Genomic DNA, 14580 nt, shown 5'->3' with positions numbered 1-14580 from the left:
TATATATATATATATATTTAATCTTAGTAATTTTCCTCTTCTTATACTATAAACATATTATCTGATTCTTTTAATTTCAGTACATTCATTCTTTCATTTGTTCTTCCTGTTTTTTTTTGTTGTTGTCATTAATTAGTGATGAACACAAATATGTACAGCTTTCATTCCTTGTGTATAGAAAAACTTGTTTAAGCCAATATTCTGTACTAGCAAGTGGAAGAATAGAAAAAAAAAATGTAAGTATCCTGTTAAGAGCCCCATACTGCCAAAACCTAATGATGGCCTCAGTGGAGGAGAGTTACCTTCAACATGTCAGCCAACAGGAAAAAATCAAATGGGTCTTAGGCAGCTTTAGGATACTGACAACTTCCTACAATCTAAAAGAGCCTAAAAGAATACTGCAAGCTTCAGATAAAGCCACTGCCTAGGCCATCCTGGGGTCTACATGCTGAGAGACATTCAGAAGGAAATCCCGTCCAGCCTTAGATTTCTGACATGGAGTAGGTGGGACAGTAAATGGGTTACGTTAAGTCACTTGGTTTTGGAGATGTGTTATGCTGTGGTAATAGAAAAAGAATACAGAAACAATTCTGATGATTTTACTAGGACAATCCCAATCGTATTTATAGGGGCTCCTTAGAGTAAAAAGGGTGTGTGTGTGTGTGTGTGTGTGTGTGTGTGTGTGTGTAAAATATAGTGTCTGTGCCATCTAGAGCTCCCAAGCTGCTGTGACTCTCTTAACTCTGAAAAATGAGCACACAACAGAGTGGTTGCTCTCAGAGGCACTAGGGATGATTTAATTCCTTTTTTTAAAAAATTTTTAAACTCCTTTTATACAAGTAAAATTGCAGGGCCTATAGTGACATCTATCAAAAGGTTCTATTTTCTTCTTTTTACCTCATGTTCATTTGAGAATATTTTTCTCTAATCTTTCATACAAATAAAAATATACAGTTTTGGGGAAGAAAAAAAACAAACCATTATCAAAGCCGCATATTTCTAGGCAATTTCTGTAACTGTAGAACCATACCTCCAACCCTGTTTTTCGATGTTTTGATGCTAGCAAAGATAGAGGGCCAGAATTCTTACCCAGATGCACACCAGATGTGATCCTACTATATTAGTCTTCTCATCATACTTAATAGATCAGGCACATGTAACTGTCCAATTCTCCTTTGAGAAGAGATCTTGAGAGGTTTTGTGCCTGGGTTGACCTTGAACCTATTCTCTCAATCTCAGCCTCTTCTGTAGTTGAATTATAGGTGTAAAATGAGACTCTGGCTGCTGACTCAAACTTCTACATTTTTTACATTGCCCCTAAAAACTGATTGTACAAATTAGTCAGTAGCAAAGCATGACAACAACTGCTAGACTAACCTGTTTCTAAAAAGAACAACCATATTTCTGATTCAGTGTGTGTGTGTGTGTGTGTGTGTGTGTGTGTGTGTGTGTGTTGGTATAGGAGCATAAACTCAGGATCTTACACTATGGCTTGGATTTTCATTCACAATATTGTTGTATCAGTTGAGTGCCTACATCCCCTTTTTGGCACTTTTATTTTGAAATAGAGTATTGCTTTATGCCCTGGCAGACTTGTGCTATGACCTTCATACTTTTACTTTTCTTTCTATTTTTTTCTTTCTGTTTATATGGTACTGAGAAATTGAACACAGAGCTTCATACATGCTAGGCAAGAATTCTATCACTAAGCACATTCCCAGCCCATACTTTTACTTTTCTGTGAAACTGAAGATGCTGGTGCCCAGTCATTGCTGGTGATGGGATCTCAAAAGCTTTAGTGCCTGGGTTGGTCTTGACCAAAAATCTTTTCATTGGTGGCTCCAATTAAGTAGGATTACAATGTAGATATACTTGACCTGGGAAATGAAATCTAAAGATTCCTAAAACACTAATCTCTCTTTCTTTCTCTGTCTCACTCTACACACACACACACACACACACACACACTCACGCACACACAGACACATCCTGGAACTTGAACTCAGGGACTGAGCACTGTACCTAAGCCTTTTTTGATCAAGACTTGGACTCTACCACCTGAGCCACAGCTCCACTTCTGCATTTTTTGCATCAAACTACAGAGCTTCTGCACGGCAAAGGCTAGCAAGATAAACAGAAAGCCCACAGACTGGGAGAAGATCTTTACCGGCCATTCAACGGACAATGGCCTCATATCTAAAATATATGCAGAACTAAAAAAATTACCTTCTTCCAAAACAAAACCGCAAAGAACCAATAGCTCCCTCATCGAGTGGGCTAAAGACTTACAAAGAGACTTCTCTGATGAGGAAATGAGAATGGCCAAGAGACATATGAAAAAATGCTCTACATCACTGGCCATAAAAGAAATGTAAATCAAAACAACATTGAGATTCCATCTCACCCCAGTAAGAATGTCATATATCAAGAAAACTAACAATAACAATTGTTGGAGGGGATGTGGCCAAAAGGGAATCCTACTTCATTGTTGGTGGGAATGTAAACTGGTTCAGCCACTCTGGCAAGCAGTATGGAGATTCCTCAGAAGGCTAAATATAGAACTCCCCTATGACCCAGCAGCCCCACTTTTGGGTATCTATCCAAAAGACCACAAACAAAATCACAGTAATGCCACCAGCACAACAATGTTCATTGCAGCACAATTTGTCATAGCTAGAATCTGGAACCAACCCAGATGCTCCTCCATAGACAAATGGATCAGGAAAATGTGGTAAAAATACACAATGGAATTTTATGCCTCTATCAGAAAGAATGGCATTACCCCATTTGTAAGGAAATGGAAGGACTTGGAAAAAATTATACTAAGTGAAGTGAGCCAGACCCAAATAAACATGGACTCTATGGTCTCCCTTATTGGGAATAATTAGTACAGGTTTAGGCAAGTCATAGCAGAGCATCACAAGAGTCCAATAGCTATACCCTTATGAACACATAAGATGATGCTAAGTGAAATGAACTCCATGTTATGGATACGATTGTTATATCACATTTGTAACTACTTTCAACGTCCCATCTGTATCTGTAGCTTCTATTATTGATGATGTTCTTGTATCACCTTCCTGTGTTTGTACCTACACTATCTCTGTAATCTTATCTGAGTATATTGGAAACCGTGTATACTGGTATTAGGAGTAGGAAATTGAAAGGGAATACCAAAATTGAGAGACACAGGGTTAAAAAAGTCAAACAACTACAAAAACAATACTTGCAAAACTGTTTGGTGTAAGTGAACTGAACACCTCAGTGGGGGAAAGGGAAAGGGGGAGGAGGGACAAGGTAACAAACAGTACAAGAAGTGTATCCAATGCCTAACGTATGAAACTGTAACCTCTCTGTACATCAGTTTGATAATAAAAATTTGAAAAAAAAAGAAATCAGTCTTGTAAAATAGGCAGAGGTCTCAGTTATGTACATGAAAGTTTCATTATTCCACATCAAAATTGGACACTGAAACAACTTCTAAGTATTTAAATACTAGCAAAGGTTAGTCAGTATTGAGGCAAAAGAAAGGAATCTCCAAAATTGTAGATATGATTGTATTTCTCTGAAGAGACTGGACAAAATTATATCATGGGCTAATTCCTCCTTAAAGCAATGGATAAGCTAGTGGAACAACCACAAGGAAAAAAGTAATATCTTTGAGTATTAGTTCACCAAAATATATTTCTTAGCTAGCCAAGAGCAATAAACAGTAAATACAAATTTATTCATAAGTCTAATTGAATAAGAATGATCATTTCATGAAGCTAGTAAGAACATTGATTGAAGTATTAGTAAGTACTAGGGGAATGACTCACATAGTACAAGGTCTGATTAGCAATCATGAGGCCCACCCAACATAGTAGTCTAGAGAGAGAGAGAAAGACAGAGATAGAGAGTGAGACAGACAGACAGAGAAAGAGAGAAAGGGAGAGAGAAAGAAAGGAACAAAGGAAGTTGCGAAAGGAATGGGAAAGGCAGTCAAAGAGAAATAAAAAGTAGAAAAGCATTATTTTTAAAAAAAGTTATTAGGCTGTGAGTATGTCCTAGTGGTAGAGTGTTTGCCTCCTGTACATGAATCCCTGGGTTCGATTCCTCAGCACCACATATATAGAACAAGTCAGAAGGTGTGCTGTGGCTCAAGTGATAGAGTGCTAGCCTTGAGAAAAAAAAAAACAAAAACAAAAACAACTAGGGACAGTGCTCAAGCCCTGAGTTCAAGCCCCAGGAATGGCTATATATATCTTTTGATCTAAGTTCATGTCTGGGAAAGCTGTTAGCTAATCAGTCAGGTTCTAGTGAAAGACTTCTAGGATTTGCGACTTAGTAAAGATTTATTTTAGTTTTTCTTTCTGGAGCAAAGTGTTTACATCAATATAATATTACTTCTTTTGGAGAAAAGCAAGTGAAATATATGTTCCTACTTGTAGATAAATGATGCAGAGTAAACTGAAAAAATGTATAAAATTTTCAAAATTAATATTATTCAGAGAGATGGAAATAGAAAAAGAGAAAAGTACAGGTTCCATATAAGCTAAGGATGCCATGATAACAGGGATTTGAGAATAAGAAAAATGTAACATTTCTATTTTCCTTCTCCTAAATATGGTAGAAGAGAAAGCTGTAGTTTATGATACACAGTTTTTCCATCTGATTATTCATTTGGGATATAAAGGCTGCCCTTCCAACACATTTGTCCTGTTCTTATGTTATCTAGCTCATCTCTGCCCCACTTTCATCTGCAAATAGTCAACAGCTGGCCTACTTCTTTCATTTAATTATCTAATTATTCCATGTTTCTCCTTTCATATGCTTCTTGACCAAATCTCCTTAATGATATTTAAAAATGAACCTCACTTTTGTTACCTGAGATGAAAGAAATAGGGACAAAATACATATTTAAAAAATGAGATCTTTTAAAAAACGTCAGCACAATCTTATGCATTCGTTTCTACATGGAAGCACTAAATGTGATCAGCTTCTTTTGTAACCTTCCTAAGTTATTCTATATTTATATGTGTAAATATATACACATTTGTGTGTACACACATGCACAAATACACACACATAAACACACACACACACTCAATGGAACAGGGACAGACTAGGTGCATACTATATTATTCTATACTTAAATGGTTGCATGTTTGTGTGTTTCTCTCTTTATATATAAACACTTGCATATAAGTGTATATGTATATGTATGCATATATACATATATGTATAGGTACTATGCATATATAATATATTCAATATGTTTATATATATGAGATAATAATATAATATATAGCATATAATATGTAATAATGAATTATATATAATACATAATATAATATATAATATGATAGGTATCATGCATATATAATATATTCAATATGTTTATGTATATATGATATACTAATATAACATATAGCATATAACATATAACGGATTATATATAATATAGTCAAATATATAATTATTCAGGTACATTTAAAATATGTGATCAAATATTTATGAGGAAATTTTTAATCATTGTAACGTATATTGCTAATACAATATTATACTTAAAACCTGTGTAATATTAGGGGCTATAATACACTCCATGTAACCATTAAGATGACATTTAGCTTTATTTACTGCATCTGGAATAATAGTACTAGGACACCATATAAAATTAAAGAGAATAGGATAACATAGAAAATAAGAAAACGAAAAAATTAGATTCCCTTTGTAAGATTCCATATATACATACTTGGTAATGTCTTGCCCTCTGGGAGTTGTTTATGCCAAAATAATTTTCCTGTGTATTCATAAATTGTTTATATTCATAAATTGTTCTCAAATTTTTGCATCACTAGCTATTACCTAGTGAGCATTCCAAGATTTAGATGTGGGTTCCAAATGTCAGAATTTAAATTCCGTAAATCTTGTTTAGAGTTGCTGGGATCTCCATTTCTGTGTGTGTCTGTGCAGGTCTTTGGGCTTGATATGGCTTGGGCAATGTCCCTGAGCTTTTTTCTCAAGGCTAGAACCCTACCAGTTGAGCCAGAAACCCACTGCTGGCTATTGGTGGTTAATTGGCCAGAGAGTCCTGTGGACTTTACTGTGCATGGTAGTATTGAACTGTGATCCCTAGATTTATTTCTCTAAATAAACAGGATCACTGAGATAATAGTGTCCAGAGATCATGATTTTGAAAAGTGCATGGGATACTTGCTGGGAAGTGTTAGTGATGTTTATGAAAACACATGAGGTTAGACAAGAACAAGCTCTCACTAAACAACTAATTTTCTGGCACGTTGTTTTTGGACTTTTTAATCTTATAGAATTGTATGAAATACATTTCTGTCAGGCAGAAGCTAACCAATATATATTTATATAAACCCCAACAGGGTAAGACAATAAACGTGCCTCATGATGTATTGTAGATGGACTAGCAACTAGATGCTATTTAAATTGATGGTGATACCTAAGATAGTCTCTGCTGCTTTTTTTTTTTTTTTTTTTTTTTGGCCAGTCCTGGGGCTTGGACTCATGGCCTAAGCACTGTCCCTGGCTTCTTTTTGCTCAAGGCTAGCATTCTGCCACTTGAGCCACAGCGCCACTTCTGGCCATTTTCTGTATATGTGGTGCTGGGGAATCGAACCCAGGGCCTCATGTATATGAGGCAGGCACTCTTGCCACTAGGCCATATCCCCAGCCCCCGACTCTCTGCTGCTTTTGATATTTGGAGAGACTTATGCAAAATCATGTAAGAGTGAAATCTGACAAATATGAAGAATCAAGACAAAAAAAGTAAAATTTTGATAACTTACACTTGGAGCACTGTTCTAGGGTCTCCAACTTCACCTCCATCCCCAATAGTCAAGGTATCATAGCCAATCTCCAGATCAAATTCTTCAAAATTTATCTGGATAACCTAGTAATACACCAAGACGTAAACCATGAAATATTGCATCGTGGAAACAAAATAAAATAAAATACAAAGCAATGGCAGAAAAAAAATTAAATAAATTTCAGAATCTCTATGAATTTCAAAGCATGGTATCAAATCATGTGTAAGTGGTCTTCAAAATTAATCATTAGATCATCATGGGATTTATACATGTTGTCTTTTACTTTCTACATTAAGTTTTCAATGAATGGTGCAGTTTCTGCATATATAACACTCTTATAGATGCACTTGAATCATGATTAATACAAATCTACTTTAAGAAGACTTTGTACAAGTACAAGTAGGTTGAGAATAGTTGTGAATATTTTTCAAAACATTAACTTGGAAAAACAATTATCATCAATAGTAATGCCTGAAAATTGGTGCAGCTAAACTTGAATCTACATGACTAGATTTAGTTATATCAAGTATATTTTTGCAATATCCTTTTGTAACAGAATGTCTTAAGAACACTTTGAGAGACACATTAAACTATAATATGTAATTTCCTACTATGATATAGGCTTATATTCATACATTATTAGTATGCCTACTTAAACTGTAAATTTATTTAATTTCTAATTATTAAGTATGTAACATAATATTACAAATAGGCAATATTACATGGAGAAATTACCCCAATCTTATCCCACATGTAATCAGGTATTGAAGTAAAAATAATGTATAATAATGTACAATTCAACATTTGATAACAAATATAAGTATCAACATTATTAGAGAATAAATGTTAATATCACTGATTTATAAATTCTGACAATTATTCATCGCTGATTATTTATAATTGTCAGCATACAGGATTATTAATTCTTTTCATGAATGGATGAATAAATACAAATCTGTGCAGCTATGTGACACAAATATGCATGTGTATCTTCTATGTGTAATAAAATAAGATAGTCATACAAATAAAAAAATGAAATTCTGTTTGTTGCTAACATCGATATAATAAGAAAACTTTATGTTAAATGAAATGGAAATAAAAGGATAAAAATAATCATGTGCTCTTATATGTGAAAATTAAAAACATTGATTTAATACAATCAGAGAACATACTAGTGTCTCTAGAGGTGATTAAAAATGATAGGGAGTGTTATTAGATATGCCACTATCACAACAAGGAGATAATTAGTATCAGTGAGAGAATGAAGGAGATATCCCCATGTATCCTCTTATTTGAAAGGCAGATAGATACAATATTGAGACTAATAACTAGGTTCCTAAAGAATCTTAAAGTAGACCAAAATTGATGAAGTAATCCACATTCTAGTTATATACACAAAAGGGAGATGAAGTAAGTAGATGAAATGAATACAGAGAGAAAACATATACTTCTATGCTCACTGAAATATTACCTATAATAGGCCCCAAATGGAATACAGTTAGCTTTCTATAGATAGATAAATGGGTAAAGAACCTGAAATATATCTTGTTTTATATCTATCTATCTATCTATCTATCTATCTATCTATCTATCTATATCATAATATTGAGCCACCCATCCAACCCTCCCTCTCTCCCTCCATCCATGCATCTATTAAAATGAGATTCTGACATCAAGAAAACATAGATAAACATATATCAGTATTCCTTATTTTTAGCTATTTAGAATATTGGATGTTTTAAGGTTGCCTTCAGAAACGCATGTTTCCATTTGTGAATAGTGAACGTATTTTTCCGTTGAATTTAAACTTTGTGAATCTCAGGAATTCAACTTGATATTAATTTTGTTCTAATTGAATCCAAGTGTGACTTTCAAACTGGAACCCATTAATATACTTTTGAGGAGGTCTTAGCTAAATGTCATGTCAGCTACTGACACAAGGAAAGTAGGTTGAATATTTAGAGAACTAAATCCAGACTTATTACCATATACTTCAGGAAGAGTCAAGGTTTTATCCATCTTCTGTTCTTAGAGAATTATTTGCTTTCTTTTTTTAAAATTCAATTTCTTTGTCTAGACGATATATAGAGGGGTTAAAGTAACATACGTAAGGTAGTGAGTACATTTCCTGTGAAACCTGTTACCCCTTCCCTTACTTTTTCCCACTTTTCTTCTCCCTACTCTCCCCCCGCAAAAATGTACGATTAATTTCCAACATATTGTCTTGTGAGTATTGCTGTTGCATTATTGTTTCATAGAGCAACATACAATGAAAAATATGCTCTTTCACTGTTTCATTGGAAGTATCTTTCATGTATTGTTTATTCCATCTGAATTCTCAAAACGGTGATCTACCTTAATGGAATCTATTTCACATTAGATGCAAGGATACATTACAATTAAAGCTAGGAAACGTTTCATTTCACATGCTTTACAAACCTAAAGGCTAGTACAAACAAATTAAGCACCTAAAATGACAGACCAATTGAGTTCTAGTTGTATGCCAAGCTCTTGATATCCATTATTATCTATTTATATTCTGAAGAATTTAGAAACCAGCTTAATAATAGATGTTATTTTTTCTGATATGTAACCGATACTCATGCATGAATGTATGAAGCAATAAAAATCTCACCTCATTTTAAATTATGATTAATTACTAACTGATTCATATATGTTTGGAAAATTGTTTAACTATTGAGCTATCACTGAAATCTTAGACATTGTCATTCTGGAACATTTTCAATGACACAATCTTTGAGAAGCAAAACAGTTTGACATTGTAGAGCCCATTCTTTTTAATTTGATTCATTTATTCCTAGTTTTTAAACATTACTGCAGGAATTTTTCCATCAGAGTAAAATCTATGCAATAAAATCTAGCTTTCATTAATACAAACAAAGAATTATGTTGAAAGTTTAAAATATTCTATCGGAATACTTTCAAGGAGAAAAATTCTCAGGAAGTAAACAATTAAGTTGCGAAAATAAAAACAAAATGAAAATGTTTCATTCACATTGTAAGCTAATATATATTATCCAATTAGTCTAAAAATTTCCTTCTGAATGGAATCTTGTATCATATGAAACTGCCCATAAGTTTATCTTCACAAAACGTAGACGTGAAGTGAAGGGTAATATAAAAATAAACAGATAATTATAAATGTAATATTAATGTTGTCAATACATGTTTATTTTGTATCACCCCTGAAGTATTTACTAGGGAAATAGGGGAAATATATCTGTTACTATAGAAAGAATGTCTCACACTGTGGTTATCTTGTTACCAAGCACCACAGAGAAAAATACCCTATCTCGTAATACTGATAAGGAAAAAGCTGCAGAAATAAAATATACTTTCAAAGGATTGAAATGATGTACAACCTTCTTGAATTTTTAAACAGTAATTCACCACTTTCATTCCAATTCTGGTGTATGACTGGTTTATATCTTATTGCTCATTAAAGGTATCATCAAAGATTTTACATTACTAGTAGTCAATTATAATTAATATGCATTTTAATACTGAAAAAAATCTAGAAGAAAGGCATCAATAGAAATAAATGTTAAATTCTTTGTATATCCACTTTCTATAAAATCTAAGAAATATATCTTTAATGTAATTTACTACAATTCCTGTAATACCTATTTCTCTTTCATTTCCGTGTTTCATACATATGAGATTTAACATGAGTCTTACACTATGTATTTTATAATCTAATGAAGAATTTCAATTAATAGTTTTATACGCCAGGCTTACATCAGAACTTAATTCACTATTACAAATAACTAGTCATCCTCAGGTCTACTACAATGGAATATAGCTGATTAAGGGTTGTTAGTATAATATTATTTCAATTCTCCAAAAGTAAGGTTGATGGCAATTATGTTGTTTGCTTTTTGTTTAGTATAAGCCGGTGTTCATCACAACAAGATACTTCATCTAGTTGTACTGAAGAAGTCAGTACATTTCTAAGGAACTATATGTAGCCTTATAATGTAGCAAAGAGATGAGAGTTTGGGATTCTTTTTTTACTATAGAAAAAAAATATATTTCAGAAATATGTTCTTCAAAGTAGATCCAGAGTAAAATGGTTGGGTCTAGATGAGCATTTGATAAATACAGAAGTAAAATGGCTGATTCTAAGTATTATGTACTCAGAGCTATTTCCTTCTTATCATTGAAACTTTATTTTAAACAAAGCTTAATTTTGTTCAATTGTACATTCTCTTCAGTACATCGTCACACTATAGGTAATGATTGTTCCACATAGTTGCATGATGTACACCTTAATCATATATGCTAATCTTGAAAATCCCATTCCATTTAGTAGCATCCAGTTTGACAGAATAAACATATATAATATACATGTGCATATATGTATAATATATATTATATACCTATATATAATGCCCATATATAATGTACACACATATATGTAAAATCTATATGTATAATCTATATAGATTATATATTTTACTATATTATATAATATATGGAGATTATATATAATCAATATAATATATAATCTAGGTATAATCTACATATAACATATGATCTCTCAACCTAATATATGTAATCTATCTATCTATGACCAAATATTGTCAAATAAATCTCACATTCCATCAGTATCACAAACACTGCATTACTTTATAAAATTTTCTGATATTCATAAATGAATTCCAATAATTTATACTTCCAAAGGTTGAAATAAATATTATATTAACGGGTTGGTGAAATCACATATTCAGTGCTTAAATAAAGGAGTTATTTTTTGATAAGATAAGTTAATCACACTAAAGTAGGTCATACCTCTTCACAATGGAACTCGAGAAGGAAGTTCCTTTTTGTCAACTCCACTGTAATCCAAAGAGGATAGTTTCTCCCCCACACATTAAGTTGTTAAAATTGTCTTTTCCCTTAGAAGTTTCCTCTGTCATGTGTGTTTCAAAGTGACAATCAATCACTTTGTTATAATCTACTATTTTTAAACCAGGTGAGGAACTCTTGATGCATAATATATACATAATTAGGAAATAGACAACATTTAATTAAGTTTATGGTATTCAAATGCCTTGTAACACAATCAATTTGACACCTAAATTAAAGCACTTGTTTTTTAATATACCTCTAGATCATGATAATCATGTTGCAATCGAGGAGACTAGACAGGAGAATGAGGCATTGCACAATATGAGGATGTAGAGACATGGACTTGTGTGTTACACAGAAACAGAAATGATGACCAACTAACACAGTTCGGAAATAAAGATTTCCAACAGCAGGAAACCTCTAGTGCAATGGAAATGAGACTCTGAAACAAACATACCAGAGGAATAAGAAATGGCATGGTGGAATGAGCTCTTTGTTCCCGAAATGTAAGCAGTGAGACAGAAAGTGATGAGGAGGTATGTTGAATAGGAATAGAAAAAACAGACAGGGTTAAAGAAAATGAACTTTGTTTTGTATGTGATAAGCAACAAATGATGGGTTTTAAATGGTATTCATATGGTGATAGTTACATTTTGTATGATCTCCTTGGAAGCAGGGAAAACCTAGATGCAAAGGGAGAGAGGGAAGGGTGAGCCAGAGTGAAAACCTCTACCTGGCATGTGAAAATAGGTATGAAGAACAATGGTTACAGGTTGAAATGAATATGGTTATGTTTATGGCTTATGTGTGTCCTCAGTGCATAGGTGGATCAAGAAAATGTGATATATAGGTGGCATGGTTTCCCTTGTTTGTGAAAGCTAGAATATGTCCATATCGCTGTAAGTAATGCACTGGCTGGTAAACAAGGTGTTACAAATGAATTAACTGAAGTGTAATAGACTGTGGAGAGCTCAAATAGTAATTCTTTGAAAAGACTAAGTCAAATCCCAGAAAAATACCAGGAAATGGACACTTTTAAGAGTGGAGGGTGAGGCCAAGAGGAGAGGAGCAGAAGAATGAATGACAGAAGGGGAAAGAATGCAGCCCAGAATTCATTGCATATACCACAGAACTAAGAAATGTAAGGAAGGGATTAGTCGAAGGAGGGTGAAGATGTTGAAGTAATTATATAGATCAAGATCCATTGACTTATTTTTTTAAACAAAAACATAATAATATACAGCGTAAAGTCAAGAAAAGTGAACTCCAGGTGCCAGTGACTCATGCTTGTCCTAGCTACTCAGGAAGCTGAGATCTGAGGATCATGGCTCAAAGCCAGCTTGGGCAAGAAAGTCCTTGAGACTGTTATCTCCAATCAATCAACAAAAAACAGGAAGTGGCAATGTGGCTGAAGGGGTAGAGTGCTAACCTTGAAAAAAAATTACTTCAAATAATTATGCTTACATTTTTTTTTCCTTTCTAATGTTTCATACATTTGAGAGCAGTATTTAAAGGCCTGGTACATCTAGTTTTCAGATGGTATTACTTATAAGTACATAACTTTATAGAATAGTCACGTGGCATATTTTAAAATTATATTTAAATATATTTACTAATAGTAAAATTTGAAAATGTTTGTGATATAAATATTTAAATTACCTACACAATATATGAACATTTATTCATAGCTGATTCATATATATACATTACTTATGAATGATTAATTAGTAATCAATCTAAATTGCACATTTTTATGAGGAACAGAAAGAAGTTTATACAGGTTGCAAAACAGAGAAATATGTCAAGTTGTAAAGTGAGTCACGTGAGTATCCAATATTTGATCATTTGCAAATCCCCTCATCTTAGAGAAAAAAGAAATCTCTTATACTATAGAAGTATAATATCTATATTTAGATATTTTATTACAGAGGATATATTCCAAGAAGCTTGGTGATATTTTATTACAGAGGATATATTCCAAGAAGCTTGGCTGGGCCATTAGAAATGAGAAGTGCCAGCTCAGGGAATTCTCTGGGTTCATCCATTCTGATGGCAGCACCAGGTTAATAGTTTCAATTCTTACAAGTGCTCAAATTCTAGAGTCAGTACAGGGGGACAGCCTGGGGATACGGTGAACTATTGATGGAATGATAAAAGCTTTTAGTTTTGTTTTATTTTCCTATTCCTTTTGTACCTGTGCACTGGTCTGCCCCTGAAGGAGATTGTAAGCGTGTAACAATGACAGACAGAATAAGACAGTACAAATGCTTTAGAGAAGAGGCTACATGAAAGGAAAATACTCCAAATATTATATCTATAGAACAACAGTACAAAATTATTGTCTCTTTTCTGTCATTTATTCAGGATTAGCTACTGGAGCCTACTTTGAATACTAAATCCAATAGGTAATATTCTTGGTTTTAGAAGTAAATTTCTTACAACTTTATGTTAGGATGAATATTAACAAATAATTTTGAAACATATTTCTGAGGCTCAGTGAAATTATTTTCTATTACTATACATGATTTATACAAGACATCTGGATATACCGAATGTAATTCTTTCTCCACTTATTTCACTATGCCTAAGATCTTGTGTCATTTTTTTTTCAGTTTGTAGACAACAATCTAGTTCAACAGGGGCCTTTATGAGATCATTTTTTGGTTCCAGAAACTCTCTTCTCTGCCTTGGTAATTCCTGGCCATCTTGCAACATAGTCTTGAACATAATCTACTTCTCACAGACCACTGAAAATTCCATCAGGCACTGTTTTTGTTCCAGGTGGGATATTATCTTTTTATTTGTGAGATTGTTCTTTTATATTCTCTATTTAAACAACTTTAATAGAAACTTCCTAAAGTGAAGAAATCAGGTTTTTTTTCTTTTTCAT

General features: G+C 33.1%; 1 protein-coding gene across 3 annotated transcripts in view; it reads right to left on the bottom strand.

Annotated features, from left to right (window-relative positions):
- The window catches only part of Csmd3 (CUB and Sushi multiple domains 3), an 860328-nt gene that overhangs the window by 442210 nt on the left and 403538 nt on the right, over window positions 1-14580 (bottom strand). For all 3 annotated transcript variants that reach the window (XM_048358905.1, XM_048358906.1, XM_048358908.1), the window contains one exon: window positions 6798-6901. In XM_048358905.1, coding sequence (XP_048214862.1) covers window positions 6798-6901 — 104 coding nt within the window. The remainder of the gene's footprint in view (window positions 1-6797; window positions 6902-14580) is intronic.

Source organism: Perognathus longimembris, chromosome 12, assembly GCF_023159225.1.
Source record: "Perognathus longimembris pacificus isolate PPM17 chromosome 12, ASM2315922v1, whole genome shotgun sequence".
In the NCBI taxonomy this organism is placed as follows: Eukaryota; Metazoa; Chordata; class Mammalia; order Rodentia; family Heteromyidae; genus Perognathus; species Perognathus longimembris.
The sequence above is the reverse complement of the archived record's forward strand: the minus strand, read 5'-3'. Positions and strand labels throughout refer to the sequence as shown.